A 21,802-nucleotide genomic window follows, 5' to 3' on the forward strand; every position below is an offset into this window, starting at 1 on the left:
TGTATGGAGTACAAGGAGCGGATAGGATATGGAATAATGTGATTCATGAAAGGTGAGGAGTGAGGAAGTCTGTGGACATAGGAACTGAAGAGAGCGCGGAGAAAATGGATGACAATAGAGTGGTGAAAAGAGTATATCTGAGTGAATTTGAAGAAGGGAGGAGGCACGGTAGGCCAAGAAGAAGGTGGAGGAATATGGTGAATGAATGTGTGAGGAAGAGAGGTATGGAAGTTGGTGAGGCTAAAGGACTGACAAGAGATCGAGCTGGCTGGATTTTGTGCAGAGAAGCATATGACTAGGGATTTGGCACCCATTTTTAACATGACAACATTTGAATTTATTGGATTGGTATATGTGAAGCTACAGTACAAGGTGGAAACCTTTTGGCATATCAGGTAGAGCCAGGATTCTGTAGGCTTAAATGATGAGTGCATGGAAGCGTGACCTATTGGACTGGGCAAACTTTGGCTATCTGGATGCTGCTACTCCTCATCCAGCCTTAGGGTAGGAAAAGTGGTCCAGATGATGATGATATTGGATTTACCTTGTTTGGAAATCTAAGTTGTTTTGGGTTAATACTTATTAAAGTGTTAAATCAAAGAGATCATTGTCCACCTATAGTAAGATCTGTATTGGTTAGCAAGCCTGTTTTATGAAATAATTATAAATATACTGTACTTATGATGATATTAATCCTTTTGGTCAGTGATGCCCTTTGGGTTGCATTCTGACCATCATCATAATTTGTTTTAAAAGCCAAGGAAATCATACATTATATGATGTGAACTCTTAGGGAATTTGCAATTTTTTTTAAAGCTTAATAACTCATTATTACTCAAAAGCCATGGATGTAATAGTACCACATATTCATGGACAAGTAGGAGTAACAAAGAAGCCTTCTGTTGTGATGATTCCAAGCTTATTGGTACCCTTATTATTTGTGTACATCAGAATGCAAAATGAAACAATATGCATCAATTGTAGGATAATAGATGTGATTGTGACAACACAAAAATGGAAGGTAACCCCACACTAAGTACCAGAAGTAGGTGATTATGTGTGAAAGTATATCAGTGAATTATTCAGTGATTTTTTTTTATAAATGTTTTGCATGTGGGTAGCTTCCTTGTAGAAAAGTAGTTCTTTAACCCTGATATGTTTAACATTGTTAATCATCATCATCATCATCATCATCATCACCATCATCTGGACCTCCTTTCCCACCCAAGGGCAAGGTGAGGAGTAGCAATGTCCAGACAGCCCAAATTTGCCCAATCCATTGGGCCACGCTTCCATTCACGCATCATTCAAGACCTTGGAATCCTGCCTCTATCAGGTATGCCAAAAAATATTCACCACGTTCTGTAGCTTCACATAAACGTATCCAATTGAGTCAATCCGGACGCTGCCACGTTAAAAAGGGGTGCCAAAATCTCTGATCATGCACTTCTCCTCACAACATTAATCCAGCCAGCTCGATCTCTTGTCAGTTCCCTAGCCTCACCGACTTCCAAACCTCTCTTCCTCACACCCTTATCCACCATATCTCCACTTTCTCCTTGGCCTACCTCACCTCTTCCCTCCTTCAGATTCGCTCAGATATACCTTTTTCGCCACTCAATTGTTATCCATTCTCTCCACATGACCATACCATCTCAGTACACCCTCTTTGATTCTGGTGTCCACCGACTTCCTCACTCCACACCTTCACGTATCACATTATTTCGTATCCTGTCCACCCTCTGTACTTCACATACATTCCTCAGCAGTCCCATCTCCACAGCTCTCACTCTTGGCTTTTCATTTTCATGCCACACCATAGTCTCACATTCATGTGTTAAAGTTGGCACTAACACTCCCTCATGTAAGCCTTGTGCAGCTGCAGCACTCAAGCCTCTGTTTCTTAACAAGGCCTTCACTGCACCAGCAACTTTTCTTCCTTGTGTCACTCTACTTTCAACTTCTTTTGCACATTTCCCTCTCTTTCCTATCACAGTACCCAGGTATTTGAACTCTCTCACCAATTCCAGTCTCTCTCCATTCACTGTGACATCACTCTGGGAGTCACCTTCTCTCTCAATAACCATCACTTTACTCTTTTCTGCATTTACTCTCAAGGCACGATGCTTACAGACATCAGCAAAACTCTGCACTAGCCTACCTAGTTCTTGTCTGATACTTGCAAGCAGTACTGCATCATCAGCATACAACAAATTTGAGATATTCCACCCATCACCATTCATTACCAACGCCATCCCTCTCTCCATTACTCGTGTTTTTACTTCTCTCATCACCATATCCATATACAGTATATACACTATATTGAACGACCTCGGGGACATCACACAACCTTGTCGCATGCCCACACGGATCATGAACCATTCACTTAGATGCCCATTAACCCTCCCAATAACACTGTTGTTATTTTTTCTTCCAGACACATCCTTGATCGGATGACCGGGCTGAAGCTTCGCCTACGTAAAATGAGATTTGTATTCAAGAAATTCCTAGAGTTTGAAAAAGAGCATGGAACTAGCCAAAGTGTAGAGGCAGTCAAGAAGAGAGTAGAAGAATTTGTTGCCTCAACACTGCACCAAGATGCATAAACTGTTTACTTACTGTGACCAGGAATTTTGTATATACCTGTACTGTAGTATTAAAAACAGTTTGAATGAGAATGTATGCATGTTTATTGAGTTACCTTTACAAGTTGAATCAGTTCTTTTGTAGTTATACATTCATTTCCAGCAAAGTTTGTTAGTTTTCATTTTTATCTACAGTAAAATCTCTCAACTATGGACCAGTGGGGTGGGGGGAGGGTAAATGATGATGCCATTTGTCTGGAGTTGCTGAAGCTAGCTCTGTGGCTAGTGTGAGGAGTGTTTGGAATAAGTTCAGGGAGCTGTTGCCTCTTGTGACATTGAGAGGCTCTCGCTCCATGCTAAGGGATCTTTGTATGCAGCATGTGTTAGGAGTGTAATGCTGTATGGTAGTGAGACCTAGCCAGTAAAGGATGAGGATATTCGGAAGCTCAAACCTACAGAAATGGCAATGATTTGGTGGATGTGCACTGTGTCCTTGAATGCAGGGCTTGGAGGGCTAAGTTTACGATGGAAGAGTTAAGAGGTAGGATAGGATTGGACTGTATTGGTGTTGTGATGAGGAGAGGTAGTTTGAGATAGTTTCGGCAAGTGGAGAGGATGGGGGATGACAGTTGGGTGCAGATGGTGAGAAGTGTTACCTTTAGGGGTAAGGTTGTGAGAGGCAGACCGAAAAAGACGTGGGATGAGGTCATTGAGCGTGACCTCAGGGATAAGGGACCAAAGAGAGAAGCTGCCAGAGATCAAACATCATGGACAGCCACCATTAGGTGACGAAGGTCGATGCAGGCAAGCATGTTAGAGCCTTTATAAATGAAACAAAACTATTTGTATAGTTTATTGCTACCCCAGTGCCTGATCAGAACCCAGTGTATTTGACTCCATATCCATACAGTTGCCCAACTTTAACTTCACCCTTACTGAAATTACTGTGTTGAGTGATTAGAACATCCTTAATGTAGAATGGTTATTGCATTCTGCCAGGACTGATGATGCTGGTCTGGAATGCGAGCTGTTTGCTGAATCATTTAATCTCGTGCACCTGGTAAAACGCCCAACCAGAATACCACATAAGCCTGCCCATTATGCCCATCTCATGAACCTGTCCTGACAAATAACCCAGATCAGTACAGGATAAAGGTACTGTCACCACTTGGATCCTCTGACCACAATCTTATCAAAGCATCATTCATCAGTTGTTCCAACCCTCCCCATTCTGAACCAGTCACTGTGACAAGATACCCATTTGATACGGCAGACTGAGATGGATTTTGAAATTATTTAGCTACTATTCCATGGTGGTAGTTCTTCTCCACTGACAGCAGTTCTACCTAGTTCCACATTATTGACTTACTTTACCCTTCCCCCCCTCCAGTGCAAGGAAGAAGTGGCAGATGACTACAGGACCAAAGTAGAGGATGAAATGGATCTGGACAGCCTGTGGAATGCATATAGGGTTTGCTTGGTTAGGAATGCTAAAGTGGTGTGTGATGCGGCAAGAGTAACAACAAAGGAGAAAGGTATGGCATGGTGGGATGAAGAGGTTAAGAGAGCACTGGGGGAAAAGAGGAAAAAGTGGTTACAAGACAGGTTCAGTTGAAGAGACATACCAATGTATTGGTATCGGTGGTATCAGCCCATTTTTAGAGTATCGGTATTGGCTGATTTTCAGCCAATACTACTGATACTTAAAAGGAGTTTAGTGAGTGGCATATCACTCACTGGAAATTTTTTTTAAACAGAATTTGGATGTGTTATAGGGATGAAAAATAAATAATTGGCAATATCCAATTATTTAGTATCATATTATTTTGAGAACTGTACATGGTATGTAGTAATACAGTACATTCTTTGGTAATGAGCCACATCTGCCACCATGGACATGTACAAGACAGGTTGGTAGCCTCGCATCAGCAGCTCAGGGCCCTGCCACAGCCCTCAGACAGTAGGCACCATCCTTCCTCACTGGTATCGGTATCGGTCCAATTTTGTTTTATCGGTATTGGTCAAAATTTTGTTATTGGTACATCTCTATTCAGTTGAAATAAGAACTGAACATACTGAGAGTAAGAAGTATGTAAAGAGACTGGTGAAGAGGAAAAAGGACATAAATGATGATCCAGGAAGAAAAATGAATGCAAATTGCTCAGAAAATAGGAAATTATTCTGGAAGGAGATGCGGAAATGTAGAAGTGACAGCGGAAAGAAATGTGAAAATGTGAAGGATGTAAACGGTAGATTATTAACCCATGGAGATGAAGTAAGGACCAGATGGAAAGAATATTTTGAAAACCCAATGAATGGGAATAGAGAGAGCAGAGCTGCTGTAAACATGATTGGTTTTGGGGGTATGCAGAGAAGGAATGCAGTGCCAGGAAATGTGACACTCACACAGGCGAAGAATGCTGTGAAGTGGCTGAAAAATGGGAAAGCAGCTAGGGTTGATGAGATGTATGCAGAGATGATTAAGTGTCGTGGAGAGAGCGGAATGAATTGCTTGTTGGTGATATGAGGCTTTTAGTCAAATAACGACGAACATGCCAAATCAATGTTTTGAGATTAACGGTGTCAAAAATTTGTTAAGTTGTAACTCATTAACCAGTAGCTCGATTTCAATAAACTACAGTACAGTATGTGTCAAAAAATAGAATTGGTAAAGTCCTTCAAGACATAAGAATAAAGTACAAAATATGTAATATATCAGATTATTATGCTGTTCAGTTATTAGCCCCACACCATAGTACCTCAATGAGAAAAAAGCATAGTTTGAAAATAACCTGAAAAATGAAAAGGACAATCACCAACCCATGTACAGTAGTGCTGCATGTATTTAGAACTGTGGGGGTTGTGAGGATTAACAGTAGACCTTTATATCATCGGTCTAGTGCCCTTCGCTCATTACTAACTTGTTTTAGTGCCTCGCTTGCCAGTTTCCACACATCCAGTTACAGTCACTTCCTTGAGTACAGATTAAACTCTGCGCCCACCTAAACTGTGATTGCTGAGGAATGATGATCGACAAACATAAGTCACATTAGCACACTGAACGCAATAAAACTAATCGTACATGACTTGCGTGATTTATGGCCTTTGACACAAGGCCACTGAACCTTTTCGCGCATGGAGATGTTTTAAAAGTTTTCTTTGGCATGATGCATCAGCTTATCCCCCCGCCTGCCGCACGCTCCAAAAAAGTATTCTTGGCTCGTTTTCACCACCCAAACATATTTATTTTGTCACAAAACCCACATATTCCTATTCGCCGATGTTTGTTCTACACGATAAACAAAAAAAAAACTACATACGTTAGGGCCGTGTTAATAAACAATCAGGAGCATAGATATCACTTCCAAACATCGTAAGTCGAATGTTTACTAATCAAGCTCTACATGTTATGCCATCTTTGGAAAGACAATTTTTATTAGCTTTCGAATGCCAGAGGCCCCACTTTGATACGAGGTATGGTGTTCAAGTAATAAGCGAAAAAGTAAAACCCACTTCTGACGGACAACTGCTTTTTTTTTCGGGGAGCTCTACCAAAAAACTTTTCTTGCCACTGTTATGTTTTTATTTTATCATCCTGTGCAGAATTTCATTGGCTTTCATTTGAGCCAACAACAGTGATCCTAGGCCTCATAGTTTTCGAGAAAAATGCAAAAAACTATGGTGTACCCATGCCTTGTCGTGACTAGGGTGGTTTCCTGTCTTTCTTTAAGCTCCTTTCACATATTTCACCAATTCCTTGTACACTAGATATGCACACTATATTCTCATGATTCACTGTCACTGTTTTTATAGTTGAATACTCACATTTGGTGCAGGTTAGAGGCAGTGTAGTTGATTAGAAACAGTAGCACAATCTTCATTGGCCAACAGCTGATAATGACCAGGAATGCTTCACAAACACCAAATTTCCTATTGCAAATACCAAATCTAATCACCACAATGCCCAACAACTATACATAAACACTAATGGTATAGTGAAATACATTGCATGGCCGGGACGGAGGGTAAGAGTGGAAATTTAAAGGGCCAGTCCGTACAGTATCTCCCCCACTCACAGCTCATTTGGTTCTGAATAACCTGTCTGCTTTCTTCCTGGTATCGGGACCCACAGTTGCCAACTCATTACTTGTGACATGCACTAGTCAAGCAATGACGCCTCCAAAAATGACGCCGATCAGCCAAAAACTTTTTCTCTGATGAAAGTTTTTATGGTTTACGGATGACAAAAGCATCAATGAGTTGGGTGCACCCCACACACATAAGATGACAAGTGCGTCAACGCAGACAAAGGGGTTAATAGCAAGACTTTTCACATGACTGGCTATGTAACCTAACTTCTGTCTGTTATAATCACTCATTGTCCTAAAAGGTGTAAATATATCAATCACTTTATCAGTGCCCAAGTTGTTGAAGCAGCCACACTTACAAGGAGGACTGATTTTCCTAGCTGGTACTTCCTTTTTTGTGCTACAACTCACATATGCTTCCCCAGCATTTCACTTTTGCTTAGCGACTGCATGTTTCCAAGAAGATGGATCATGTTTTTACTTCTGTGTATGCTCAGGGACCTCCTGGTCATCACTATGTAAGTCACTTATGTTGCAATGTAAATTGCTGTAAATCTGAGGTGCGAATCGTGTTATAAACCAAAAGCACATCTGTGTGGCTTACAGTGTAAACAGAACTGGAAAGGGCAGGATCTGGTCACACCCACCAGCTGACACCCCCACAAAACATGGCTGCTGATTGGCCGTGAGTGTGATGTCATCATGAGACCCATCGTTCATTGGCAGTCTGAAGGAGTGCCAGCTGGCATATTCTTTTTTATTCTACTACAGCTTTCCTCGGAGAGACACAGGCCATGTGTACCAACCTGCAGCGTGTTGGGACAAGAATCTACCTTGTTGTATAGGACTTTTGACCATGTTTAAAGACGAACATGCCATGAAAATGTTTCTACTGGATAGAAAAATCGCGAACGGGTGTGTTGCGACCTAAATCTCAGTTTTAGATATCTGGCACATTTGTCATTATTCGTCTAAATGCCACATATGAAAAAAGGCATGGATGAGTGAAACTGTGCCAGCAGAGTGGAAAAAGGCTGTGATTGTATCCCTATACAAAAATAAAGGTGAGCGAAGTGAGCGCAAGAATTATCGTGACATAAGTCTATTGAGTGTTGTAGGGAAGGTATATGGATGAATTATTATAGAGAAAGTAAGAGAGATATCAGAAGTCATAGTGAGTGACGAACAAGGTGGCTTCATGGTAGAGGATGTGTGGACCAAATATTTACAGTGAGAGAAAATGGAGAAGGCTTGTGTGAAGGACTATAAGGTGTGTATGGCACTTATGGATCTAGAAAAAGCACACGACAAAGTAGACAGAAGGATTGTGGAAGGTTTTGCACATGTACGGTGTAGATGGTAAGCTGCTAGATGCCGTCAAGAGTTTTTATAATGGTAATGAGGCATGTATAAGGGTAAATAGGTATCTATAGTAAGTGAATGGTTCACGATCAATGTGGATGTGCGACAAGGTTGTGTGATGTCCCCATGGTTGTTTAATATCTATATATGGATGAGGTAATGAGAGAAGTAAAAACATGAATAATGGAGAGAAGGATGACAGTGGTAATGAGTGGTGATGGATGGAATATCTCAAATTTGTTTTATGCCAATGTTGCAGTGCTACTTGCAAATTCTGGACAAGAACTTGATAAACTAGTGCAGAGATCTGCTGATGTCTGTGAGCATCGTGCCATGAGAGTACAGTATATGTAGAAAAGAGTAAAGTGATGGTAACTGAGAAAGAAGGTGACTCCCAGTGTGATGTTACAGTGAATGATGAGAGGCTGGAATTGGTGAGAGAGTTCAAATACTTAGGTACAGTGATAGAAAAGAGAGGAAAATGTGCAAAAGAAGTGGAAAGTAGGGTGACACAAGGAGGGAAAGTAGTTGGTGCCATGAAGGCGTTGATAAGAAACAGAGGCTTGAGTGTTGCAGCTGCACAAGGCTTACATGAAGGAGTGTTAGTGCTAACTTTAACAAATGGATGTGTGACTAGGGTGTGGAATGAAAGTGAAAAGTCAAGAGTGAGAGCAGTGAAGACGGGACAGCTGAGGAATGTACGGTATGTGGAGTACAGAGAATGGATAGGATACGAAATAATGTGATTCATGAAGGATGCAGAGTGAGGAAGTCTGTGGACACCAGAAATGAAGGGAGTGTACTGAGATGGTATGGCCATGTGGAGAGGATGGATAACAATAAAGTGGTGAAGAAGGTATATTTGAGCGAATATGAAGGAGGGAGGAGGTGAGGTAGGCCAAGGAGAAGATGGTGGGAAATGATGAATGAGTGTGTGAGGAAGAGAGGCGTGGAAGCCAGTGAGACTATGGGACTGACAAGAGATCAAGCTGGATGGATGAACGTTGTGAGAAGAAGTGTATGGTCAGGGATTTGGCACCCCATTTTATCATGACAGCATTTGGATTGACTACTAGATACGTTTATGTGAAGCTACAGAATGTGGTGAAAGTTTTTGGCGTATCAGATCAAGTCAGGATTCCGGGGGCTTGAATGATGAGTGAATGGAAGCAAGGCCCATTGGATTGGGCAAACTTGGGCTGTCTGGACATTGCTGCTCCTCAATCTGCCCTAGGGTGGGAAAGGAGGTCCTGATGATGATGATGATGAAGATGAAGAAGGAGAAACCAAAGGCCAGGAGCCCACAAACCATACCCTCAAAGAAAAAAGAAAAACAATACAGCAGAGAGCCAAATTCATGATCCATTCATTTCAAGAGGCTTGGACACACTGCATTTAAAAGACTGGAGATCATAGGCAGTAGGAGACAGTTCCAGAGTTGACCTGGTGCATAAGTGAAGGACTGGGAGTAATGGTTAACACTTGCATTAGAGAGTTGGGCAGAAAAGGGATGAGAGTTTGTTGCCAGACTGGTGCTATGTGCCCTTCGTAGTGGTGAATGGGGTGCTAGCAGATATTTCAGAGGAGCAGTGACCATTGAAGTAGTGATAGAAATGAGATAAAGATGGAACAGTGCGGCGAAGAGACAGAGGTTGAAGGATGCCAGTAAGAGGAGCAGAGTTAATGAGACGAAAAGCCTTTGACTCCACCTTGTTCAGAAGAGCTGTATGTGGGGACCCTCCCTGCACATGAGAGTTGTAATCTACATGGGAAAATAAAATCGTGTATAAAGTCAACAACATAGTAGACTTATCACACCTAACCTCTTGGAAGCAGATTTTACAAGGGATGTGATATGAGCTTTACGAGGTAAATCCTGTGAGAATGAAACCCCAAGTATGTTTAAAGTTGATGCAGGATTGAGCTGGATATTATTAAACGCACTCCTGTGGAAGATTTTGACGGGTGGTTGACAGGTTAAGAACTGAGTTTTTGACGCAAAAACAAGATTACTTCTACCCAGTCAGAGATACGAGCCAAGTCAGACTTTAAGTGTGCCATAGCCTCATCCCTTGTTTGTTGAAGTAATTACTGAGGTCGACGCTGCGGGAATGGAAAAGTAAAGGGTGGAGTCATCAGTGTACAAGTGGATAGGGTTAGATGTACAGCTTAGGTCATTGATGAATAAAAGGAAGAGAGTTGGTGATAGGACAGAGCCCTGAGGAACACAGGTGTTGATAGATTTAGGACGGTGGTTGTTTACAACAGCACCTACAGTATAGAACGACTAGAAATGAAGACAGATAGAAACCTTAAGAGGGCATTTTGGAAATTAAAGATTTGTGCCAGACTTGATCAAAGGCCTTTGAGATGTCCAGTGCAATGGCAAAGCTATCATGTGTAGGTGAGATCACCAGTGGAGTGTCCCTGACGGATCCCATACTGACGATCAGAAAGAAGGTTGAGATAGGAAAGATGCTTTAAAGTTTTTTTTTGTTAAGAATAGACTCGAAAACTTTTGTGGCACAGTATGTTAAAGCAATTGGGCGATAATTAGAGGGTTGGGAATGGTCACCCTTCTTAGGAACAGGCTGAATGTGAGCAAATTTACATCTGAAAGGTAGGTGAGCAGATCGTCAATGGAGCGCTCCTGACGGAACTGATAGGTCCGATATTGAGGATCAGAAAGAAGGTTGTGATAGGAAAGACGCTTTAAAATTGTTAAGAACAGACACAAAATCTTTAGAGACAGGATATAAAAGCGATTGGGCTTGCTTCACCATGATAGAAAGATAGGGTCTCATGAAGCAAGTCTCGAGCCCCTCGAGGACAAATTTGAGTTTACCCTCTACCCCTATCATCATCACCACAAAGTGAGCACTCCTTACCTGTCCTAAGCATAGTTTTAGTAACTTAACTCTAAATCGTGCAAACATGCCATAGTTGCTCAGAATAGAGCAGAAAAACATTCCCCTCAAATCCTAAAAATGTAATATTAGGAAATAAGTACGGGTAACTACCAAAATATCGGTAAATAGGTTAAAATATGCCTATCGATACATTGATTTGCACTTCAAATCATTATCTATGCAAAACAGAAGTCTCGTCAAGACATCTTGGCGATTGAAAAGTGAAACAGTTCCGCTTTAGCACACTTTCGCTCCGATCCTGTTTTTTTATAAGTAGATACTATTTTTTTTTCCCTAGATTTAAGAAAATAAGGTGTATAAGAAGCTATATGGTGATTTAAAAAAAAATAAAAAAAGTGCCAATTTGGTGCCGATTCGGAAATTCGTCGCACCGCACTGGCCACCGGGTGACCCGGAGACAATCTTCAAACTATACGTTTTGGAGGTAAGTGAATTGTTCGTTTTGTTGTACACAAGGTTTTTCTTACTACAGGATTTTTGTGCATGAGATATGTGAAGAGAGACGTGTACATATACTTTAACGTATCAATAATTACTATTTACTAACCGATTGGAATCGTGTGGATGCACAGGTATTTACTTCCTGGTTTGTTATACCAGAGATAAGTATCGGTAAACGATGCAGTTTTATAACTTGAATAGTATATTATTCAAGTTACTCTGATGATCTAGTTAGGTTTGGTCACTTCGACATTTCAGTAAGGATGGAATGCCTCTTGAATCCTGAGCAGCAGTTAAATCTTTGTGCTCCATATATGATCTTTCGGAGTTTTAGAGGTACCAGTATTGTATAATCTAGGGTGAAACTGCAGGAGAGCTCCCATGCATAGAATTTACTTTTATTTTTTCTTAGTAAGCTACAGTATAACATAATTACCATATCACTGATCACTTTTGAAATGGTGTGGAAAAGCATGATGTTGAAGATATGGGCCCTGGTTGTTTTGGCCACATCATTTAGGCTGTAACCTAACCTAAGCAAACTTCAGCAATGACATCTTGATGAAGTTTGGTTATTCAGGCTGTGTAGGCCATTAGACGATTTGGCTCTTTGCCAGTTTGGACGTTACGGCCGAAATGACCAGGACTGGAAGATGTAAATTATGCAACCTCGAGTTTTATACACAAACTGTGGCAAGCAGTGACCCGCCATGTCGCACAATTAGAAGAGTAGACTGTAGCACCAGTCGAGCAGGGCAGTACTCCCAAGGTGGATGGAAAGCTGATGACAGGGAGAGCTGGAGCTCCAGTATCATCAGCCCTTGGGACTAGTTCCTGACCATCCCCCTTTGCTGAACTTTTTCAGTGTTTCAGTAACACTGAGAGTAGGCCAGCATGCTCTCCAATACATGTTTCTCTACTTGTCAAAACCAAACTACATGCACAGTACATACTACACTTCCTTTTCAAAATTCAAACCCCCAGAGGGGGGGGGTATCATAAATTCCCCCACCATCTGCCCCTCTCCCAGTGACGACTCAGAGATATGCCTGGATCCACTGTCTGACTGACTTCTTCATTTCTGCGACATTCATGGACTTTCCACTAGCATTCTTTCTGTCGAACACCGCCTCTCTTCCACTAAACCTCACCTTCTCTTTTTGACAGAGACTCAGCTGTCTGAGGCAACTGACAGCAAACCCTTTTCTGTTTCCTCCTACTTTCTCTATATTCATTTCAAAGCCAAAGGTGCATTTTGTGTATATGTACACAACAATTTATCTTGCTCTTGTGTTCCTGAACTTGATTCTTCTGAATTGTCTACTCTCTGGCTTCGGCTTTCTTGTCATTCTTTGACTAAATATATCTGCACTGTTTACTTATCCCCTAATTCTACTTACTATGAAAAATTCTTCAACTGTCTTACTTCTGTGATGGAACACATTCTATCCATTTCTCCTTTCTCTGAAATCTCCATTCTAGGAGATTTCAATGTTCACCACCTTTGGCTTTCCTCTCCTTTCATTGATCCACCTGGTGAACAAACCTACATCTCTTCTATCCTTAATGACCTAGAGCAGCTTGTACAGCACCCTACCTGTATCCCTGACCGCTTTGGAGAGAGCTCCAACATACTTGACCTCTTCCTTACAACTAATCCTTCTTCTTACACTGTTAATCATTCCTCTCCATTGGGCTCCTCCAGTCACAACCTTATTACCTTCACTTGTCCTATCACTCCAGTACGGCCTGTGGACCCTCGAAAGAAACATTATCTGTGGCACTTTGGAGCTGCAGATTGGGAGGCCCTCAGGCAAGTACGGTAATTCTTTGATTTTCCCTGGAATGATTATTGCTTCCATGGCCGGGAGACACTTGAGTGTGCCTTGCGCATTATGGAGGTTATTCTCTTGGGCATGGAAGCATACATTCCTTTCTCATATCCATTGACTAATGCAAGAAAGCCTTGGTTTTATCGTGCTTGTTCTAATGCTGTCCGCAACAAGGAGAGGGCCTGTGAAAGGTACGGGCCCCACCCCACCCCTGAATCACATCATTTTTATGTTTCTGCCCGGAATCGTGCTAAGTCTGTTCTTCGTACTGCTAAAAATAATTTCATCCGTACAAAGTTCTCTCAACTCACCAACTTGAATTCTTCCCGCTCTTTCTGGCGCCTTGCCAACAACCTTTGTAGCAACTCTGCCTCATCATCCTTCCCTTTTATCTATTCTGGTGGTTCTGTTGCTATTTCTCTTACAGGTAAAGCAGATCTCTTCACTCAGACTTTCTCCTCCAATTCCACCTTAGACAATTCTGGTGCTGTTCCTCCATCACTTCCCCCCTCTGACTTCCTCATGGCTGACATTAAAATTTCTTCAGCTGATGTATTTTCTGCCATCACTTGCCTCAATACTAACAAAGCATATGGGACTGATGGAGTCCCTCCTGTTGTCCTCAAGAACTGTGCTTCAGTCCTTACACCCTGCGTAGGTAAATTTTTTCGCCTTTGTCTGTCAACTTGTACCTTTCCTTCTTGCTGGAAGTCTGCTCTCATTCAGCCAGTCCCAAAGAAGGGTGACCGTTCCCAACCCTTTTTTTTTTTTTTTTTTTTTTTTAATGAGTTCGACCTTGGGCATAGGCTTCACAGCTTGCTTTCAAGGTCCAGTAGTTCTCCTACATACCATACACCTCTATACATGTCATCACTTCGGTGCTAACACCCACCGTCCAGATTGAATACATGCTAGGGCTGTCTCATACAGGACTGGTTTATTGGTATTTGCCGGGGGTATTTTTACGACATGTTGGCGGGTCTTCTGGTAGATCAGTAAAGTCTGATTATATGAAATTCAAATCCTTAAACTGTTCCCTGCCCCAGTGGGGTTTTGAACCTGGGTTCGGTAGGACTGCAGGCCACCTCTCTACCGAGTGAGCTACCGCCTCCCGCAGTTGCTTTAACATCCTGTGTTTCGAAAGTTTTCGAGTCAGTTCTTAACAGAGAAATTTTAAAGCATCTTTCTTATCACAACCATCTTTCTGATCGTCAGTATGGGTTCCATCAGGGACGCTTCATTGGCGATCTCCTCATTTACCTTTCAGACTCCTGGTCATCCTCCTTTCAGGATTTTGGCGATAGCTTTGTCATTGCACTTGACATCTCAAAGGCTTTTGATCGAGTGTGACATAAATCTTTAATTTCCAAACTGCCTTCTTACGGTTTCTAACCTTCTATCTGTCCCTTCATCTCTGGCTTCCTTTCTGGTCGTTCTATAGCTTCTGTTGTAGACGGCCATCGTTCTTCTCATAGATCTATCAGCACTGGTGTTCCTCAGGGCTCTGTCCTATCACCAACTCTCTTCCTTTTATTCATCAATGACCTTCTGAGCTGTACATCTAACCCTATCCGTTCGTACGTTGATGATTCCACCCTTCACCTTTCCATTCGGTTCCCGCAACGTCCATCTCAGCGGTTACTTCAACAAACAAGAGATGAGGCTATGGCACACCTAATGTCTCGTATCTCTGATTGGGGTAAAAATAATCTTTTTCTTTTTAACGCATCAAAAACTCAGCTTTTACACCTATCAACCTGACACACTCTTCTACAGTAGTATGCTCTAAGGTTTAATAATATCCAGCTCAATCCTGCATCATCCTTGAACATGCTTGAGGTTTCATTCACTCGGGACTTATCTTAGAAAAATCATATTGCATCTCTTGTAAAATATGCTTCCAAGAGATTAGGTGTGCTAAGCCGACTCCGTACCTTCTTTACCCCTGCACGGTTGTTAACTTTATACAGTATATATATATATAGTGGGCTCGCAGTACACAAGTGGATGGGCAGTCCACGATCTCATGCACTGTGATTTCGCCTTACTGTGAATACATAATCTTATGGGAAAAATAACATATGGGTGGGACCCCCTCAAACCTTGATATTTTTTTTTTTTACCTTAGAGACATGTGTGTGTGTGTGAGAGAGAGAGAGAGAGAGACAGAGACAGAGACAGAGACAGACAGAGACATGGGGGGGGCGGAACCCTTCATGCATGAACCAAAAACATGTCTTTGTGAAAATTGTTTCACTCAAGTACAGTAATCACTCCAATATCCGACGTAATAGAGCCATAGGTAGGTCCGGATATTGGTTCTGTCCGGATATTGGGCCCCAGCTTATGGATTTGTACTTATGGACCCTAACTCAGAGAAACACCTATACAACTCCCTCTGGACATGCATAGCACCTATTTAAGACCCAAATCACACCAATAAGGCACATAAATGACTGAAATTAATGCAAAAGAAACATAAAATGAGGGTTTAGAAGTAGGTTCATACAATAATAAACATTCTGGTGACTGGCTCCTGGACTGGTACTTATGGACCCTAACATAGCCTAACTCAGAAAAACACCTTCCTACTGCACATGCATAGCTCCTAACACCCTATTCACACCAATAAAGGACATTAAAGAGTGAAATGAGGTAAGTATAGTATGGAAGAAAGTACAGTATGAAACATTCTTATGTCCGGATAGTGGGGATGTTCGGATATTGGGCGTCCGGATATTAGAGTGATTACTGTACTATATTGCTTGAACACATCCTAGACATCATGTGAGTATTTACTGTACTGGTGTCTGCATTTTATTTCAGTGACCTTTCAGCTTGCAAGAATGGTGGCTGGCGTATCAAGGCATGATATACTTGTACGTGGGCAGCCCACTGAAGTTCTAACCTTAGGTCAAACGCTGCATGAGAATCCAAAAAATCTCATACTTATTATTCCAGGTCAGTTAAAGTTTAATGTTGTTTTGTACAGTAAATCAAAATATTATATTCTAGATTTAAAAGTGATAATTGCCTTTCATTATATCTCTTTGAGCTGGAAGGCCTAAGTACTGTAATAACAGTTCTTTATGGATGTCTATCTGTCTGTCTATATCCAGATGCCTTAATACCATATAGGGTGGCCACAAACAAATCGCCTCTACGTCACCCTGTCCCCTGCCATTTCACTGCCCTGCCCCCAACTCACACCCACCTCTCTTGTATACCTCTCCACTCCATCCTTCCATCTCATCTTTGGCCTCCCCCTCCCCCTCGCCCCCTCCACCTCACTCACATACTCTCCTCATCAGTCTCACTCTCCATCTTCTCCGTGTGGCCAGACCACCTCAGTATGTTTCTCCTAACGCTTCCCATCACATCCACATCCTTAGTTATATTAACCATAAATATCCAGTATATATTTTTTGAAATGCTTTGTGTCTCCTTTATCAGACTATCTTGTGGATGGTACTGCGGTGGAGATTTATAGTGTTTAAAACAGCCCACTAGTTTTTGTTGCTGTACTGCTTGTTAATTATTAGTCTTACTGCTATTTCAGGGTTTTGAGCACTAGTGAATTCTTCTGAAGAACTGGCACATTTTGAAGAACAAAAAATCATCTATTATTATCGTTGTTAATGTATTATTTCTCTTATTATTATTACCTAAATTGCCTCTGAGATACAGTGATCCCTTGGTTATCATGCACTTGGTTGCAGTGGTTTTCATTATCACTGCAAGATGAAAATCTGCACCTGTGCACTTATTTCATATTTTTGGACTAAAAAAACATCATTATTGCACACCTGTGCTGATTTCTCCTGACAGTGATGATGCAATATCTGTGGTTTTTGGTGGCTTTGAGGGATTCGGAGATGAGGCCCTGTTCAAGGAGTTAGTTCCAGATGGTGGAGACCACTATCTTTCCACCCCATTGCCTGAGAACCCCTTTCCTCGTATCCATCTAGGGTCCTTGTTTGGTCGTGTTTCTTTTTTTTCTGCCCTTTTCATCACTTTCTAATAACCTAACCATGCCTGTGTGTGTTTCTGATACTTATCATAGCAGTATGCATGCACATAGTGAGTATAAATTGTTGTAAAGGGAAAATTTGGGTTCACGAATGGGTTGCCTAGTACCAATTAGGTTAAATCCCATAGATTCTATGGTTTGTTATTGCGCAGTTTCGTTATCATGTACTAGGCTCAGTACAGTACCAGTTATGAGCAATAACCAAGAGATCAATGTATATGCTTTTGGTTTACTAGAACTTTTTCTCTTCACTGGAGCACATTTACTCCTCAGCAGTTACAGTGTGGAAATAACATATTGTACATGTCAGAAGCAAGTGTTGACCTATTCCATTGCGTCTACCCCACATTTAGGTCATGTTCATCACTTTCCTACATGATACATCATGTCAAAAGAGACTCATTAAAGTGTAGCAAAATATACCAAGCCCTTATTGTCTGAAAGGAAAGTCAGACGTAAAAAAAAAGATGAAATATTAGGCCAACTTGTAACCCTGACCCAACCTATAATGTTTTATCTTGTTCAGAATAATATATTGGAAACTGAATATAAATGTGAGGACTCTATAGGGTACAGTGCCATTTCATTATCTCTGTTTGGGATCCATAGAACGTAGGTCAAGGATTTGATGAGGTAAGTTACTTTGAGATGATACAGTATTATCTTAAAGCAATTTACCTAAGAACACCTAATGGCATCATCAGTGTCAAGTGGCTGTGTGCAGTACATTTCATGTGCGTCTAGTGTAGGGACTACTGTATGAGAATTGGCTGTTTACTGCAGTTTAGTATTGTACTGTATCTTAAATGTCTCCAGATACAAGTACAGTATTGTTGAAATGAGAATGGTGAGGTGGATACATTCTTGCTGAGTAACCTCAGACAGTGGTTAGAGAGATATGTTAGTAATCCCTCTAATATCCGGACATAATCGTCCTGGGATCCAGTATTCCCAAAATGGGCCAAAAACCGCAAAAAATTCGGAAAAAATCTGACTTTTTTCCCTCCCGTAATTTGAAATTCCCGCCTGGCGCCGAACAGCTGTTACACCATGGTCCCTTCACCCCTTCCTTCCTCCCCCTCCCCCTCCCCTGTCAGGGTTGCCATTTGGTATTTTTCATTACCAAGTGTGGGCCAATTTGGTAATGAAAAATTCGTTTGGTAATGAATCAGAATAATGCATTACCAAATGGATTTTTCACATGTATGAGGATACACAGGATGGAGATGGTGGATTGTTTGCTCTCTCTGATTAATCTGCTACCCTACATAGCGTGAAAATAATCAACATGGTGTTAATTATAAGGAGAGTGATTACATGTATTTCCACTTTTATATATAATTAGTGAAGAATAAATGCTAGCTTTACGAATTTGGTAATGAAAGTTAAATTTGGTAATGAAAGTTGAGCAGATTGGTAATGTTGCCATTGCGATCTGGCAACTCTGTTACCCCGCCATCATCAGCAGTCACAGTCTAACTCTGATCGAGAGCAGATGCTCATAGCAGTGCAAGCCACAGGTGCTTGTTTTTTGTGAATAAACAGTGAATAAACTGCAATACCTCGCCACTAGAACACACAGGAATTTACAGTGTTGTGCAGTGTTAAGAACTTAGAATTTAGAGTGCAGAGGATTAACTGTGGTCTGCAAACTGGCGGTTCAAACCAGTCCAGGAGCAAGGGACTTGTAAGTACTCAGAATGTTTAATATTGTATAAACTCACCTCTAAAACCTCATTTTATGGTTCTTTTGCATTTATTTCAGTCTTTTATGTCCCTTATTGGTGTGATTTGGGTCATAAATAGGTGCTATGCATGTCCAGAGGGAGTTGTATAGGTGTTTCTCTGAGTCAGGGTCCGTAAGTACAAGTCCATAAGCTGGGGCCTAATATCCAGACTGGACCACTATCCGGACCTGCCTATGGCTCTATTACGTCGGATATTGGAGGGATTACTTATTTGTTTTTGTTGTGTAGCCCCTGGTCTGTCTGTCTGAGCAGACCCATCAACTGCAGGCAAGCAGCCACTCCTTCAGGGTCATCATGTGCAGTGAACTGATTTTACCTTGTGGCAGACAGTGCCTCACCACAGTTGGATGTGGGTGAACACTATATATGCATCTCTTCACCTAGATAACAAGGACACACTTGGTAGGCTCCACATCACCCTGTAATATGGTTATATGGTAACCACCCACCATTGTAAATGGTTTCCTGGGTTACTGGATACCAGTGTCACAATGTAGAGCCACCTGAAGTGGGAAGAAGAAGAAGAATAAGTGACAGGAAGGATGGAAGAAATAGGAAGAGAGGAGGGCAGACAGAAAAAGAGTGACAATATGTTTATACCTAGGCTGCTTCCCCCAAGGAAAGGGAGTTAGCCTAGACAGGAGGACACACTCCTCATTTACTCATCCATTCACATTCATTTGCATCTTAGCCCCAAAGGGGAGAACGGACAGATCCTTACCGCACCACACCGCACAAGGGTCAACTGCCCAATGCAATCAGTGACATCTGCAGCAGGGCCCGACAGCAGAGCTGGTTTACCCCTGCCACATCATAACAGACCCATCCCCTTACCCGCACCTGACCTGACTAGCTGATCAAACCAAATGCGGGAGAATATCCCCTCAGGGCTGTGTCATCACTTATTCATTCACAATTTCTCTCCATTTATTTCTGTCACGCACATCCACTCTTCCTCGCTCAACAGACATCCCTCTCGCATCCACCGCTCTCTTCACACTGTCCATCCATCCTATTCGTGGTCTTCCTCTCAGCCTTACACCTCTCACGTCAAATCTAGTTATCTTTTTCACCAATCACTCATTATCCATTCTCTCAATATGCCCAAACCATCGCAACACCCTCTGCTCAACTCTACCAGCCATCTCCCGAACAACTCAGTTCTCCTTCGCACTTCATCATTTCGCACTCGATCCATATGCGTCACTCCACACATACTCCTCAGACACCACATCTCCATTACATTCAAACTTTTCCTCTCTGCTACACCCATATTCCATGTTTCAGCCCCATATAATGCAGTCGGTACCACAACACCGTCATACAGCCTTCTCTTTATATCCATTCTAAGCGAACAACATCTAAATACTTTTTTCATTCCTCCCAGCACCTTTCCTACTTCATTTATTCTGAACTTCACTTCTGCATCTATTTTTCCATCCACAGCAACATGTGACCCTAGATATTGAAAACACTCTACCTGCTCAAATAACTTGCCATTCAAAGCTGTATTCATCCCCCTACCATCTACCAACCTCTTACACTTCATCACTTTACTCTTATTCTCATTTACTTTTAATTTCCTCCTTTCACACACCCTTCCAAACTCCTCTACCAACTGTCTCAATCTCTCCTCTGAATCAGCCACCAGTGCAGTATCATCTGCAAACAGCAGCTGCTTCAGATTCCACTCTCCACCATCAACATTCACCAGACTCAGACCTCCACTTACAACTCTTGCATTCACCTCCCTTACAACACCATCCATGTAAATATTAAACAATCAAGGCGACATCACACATCCCTGTCGCAGCCCCACTCTCACAGGAAACCAATCACTCACAGCATTTCCTACTCTTACACACGCTCTACTATCTACATAAAAACTTTTCACCCCTTTTAGTAACCTACCATCAAGTCCATACAATCTTAAAACAGTCCACAAAGCCTCCCTATCAATTCTATCATACGCTTTCTCTAATTCCATGAATCCCCAAAACACATCCTTGCCTTTTGCTAAATACTTTTCACACACTTGTCTTACAGCAAACACCTGATCCATGCATCCCCTCCCTCTCCTAAAGCCACACTGCTCATCACCAATCACTCCCTCTGTACCCTCTCTAACTCTCATAATTAACACTCTACCATAAACCTTACCTACAACACTCAACAGACTTATACCCCTAAAGCTAGTACATTCATACTTATCACCCTTGCCTTTATACAACAGGACCACACAAGCACTTGCCCAGTCAATTGGCACCATACCTTTCACAAAGCACACATTCAACAGTCTTACTAACCAATCAACAATAGTCACTCCACCACCCTTCAGGCATTCCATAGCACACCCATCCATAACTGCAGCTTTCCCTGTTTTCATCTTTACTGCCTTCTCCACTTCCTCCTTCGTAATCAAAGAATCATTCAACTCTCCCAACACTTTCATTCCTTGCACCCTTCCATCCGCCACAATCTCAGCCACCCTTTCCTCCTCTGCATTTAACAGTCTTTCAAAATACTCTGCCCAACTCTTTCTTACTGCATCCATCTCAGTTAACATCTTCCCATCCTCTGCTTTTACTCGTTCTTCCTTCCCAGACTCTCCCTTTCGCACCCTTTTCATCTCCTTCCAAAACATTTTCTTATTCTGTTGAAAATTTTCTGTCAGCCGCCTGCCTCACCTCTCATCTGCTGCCACTTTAGCATCACGCACAGCCCTTCTCGCCCTATTCCTCTTTTCCTTATACCTTTCATATGACATCTCATCCTTCCTCTGCAGC

At 41.9% G+C, this 21,802-nt stretch overlaps 2 protein-coding genes across 5 annotated transcripts in view; both read left to right on the forward strand.

Annotated features, from left to right (window-relative positions):
* Rrp5 (Ribosomal RNA Processing 5) overlaps positions 1–2,623 on the forward strand; it is a 75,477-nt gene extending 72,854 nt beyond the window's left edge. The window contains exon 15 of the mRNA XM_080272938.1: positions 2,438–2,623. Within this exon, the coding sequence (XP_080129064.1) occupies positions 2,438–2,606 (169 nt within the window). The 3' untranslated portion in view covers positions 2,607–2,623. The remainder of the gene's footprint in view (positions 1–2,437) is intronic.
* An 8,697-nt stretch (positions 2,624–11,320) lies between these two features.
* Txl (Thioredoxin-like) overlaps positions 11,321–21,802 on the forward strand; it is a 54,531-nt gene continuing 44,049 nt past the window's right edge. For 2 of the 4 annotated variants that reach the window (XM_080272977.1, XM_080272979.1), the window contains exons 1-2: positions 11,321–11,389; positions 16,065–16,199. In XM_080272977.1, the coding sequence (XP_080129103.1) occupies positions 16,085–16,199 (115 nt within the window). In that variant the 5' untranslated portion in view covers positions 11,321–11,389; positions 16,065–16,084. Of the gene's footprint in view, positions 11,390–16,062; positions 16,200–21,802 lie in introns of those variants that run through there. The other 2 variants (XM_080272980.1, XM_080272981.1) reach the window with 2 other exon arrangements.

The sequence above is a fragment of the Coenobita brevimanus genome, chromosome 52 (genome assembly GCF_032717465.1).
Source record: "Coenobita brevimanus isolate Jiangsu-jjx chromosome 52, ASM3271746v2, whole genome shotgun sequence".
Classification (NCBI taxonomy): Eukaryota; Metazoa; Arthropoda; class Malacostraca; order Decapoda; family Coenobitidae; genus Coenobita; species Coenobita brevimanus.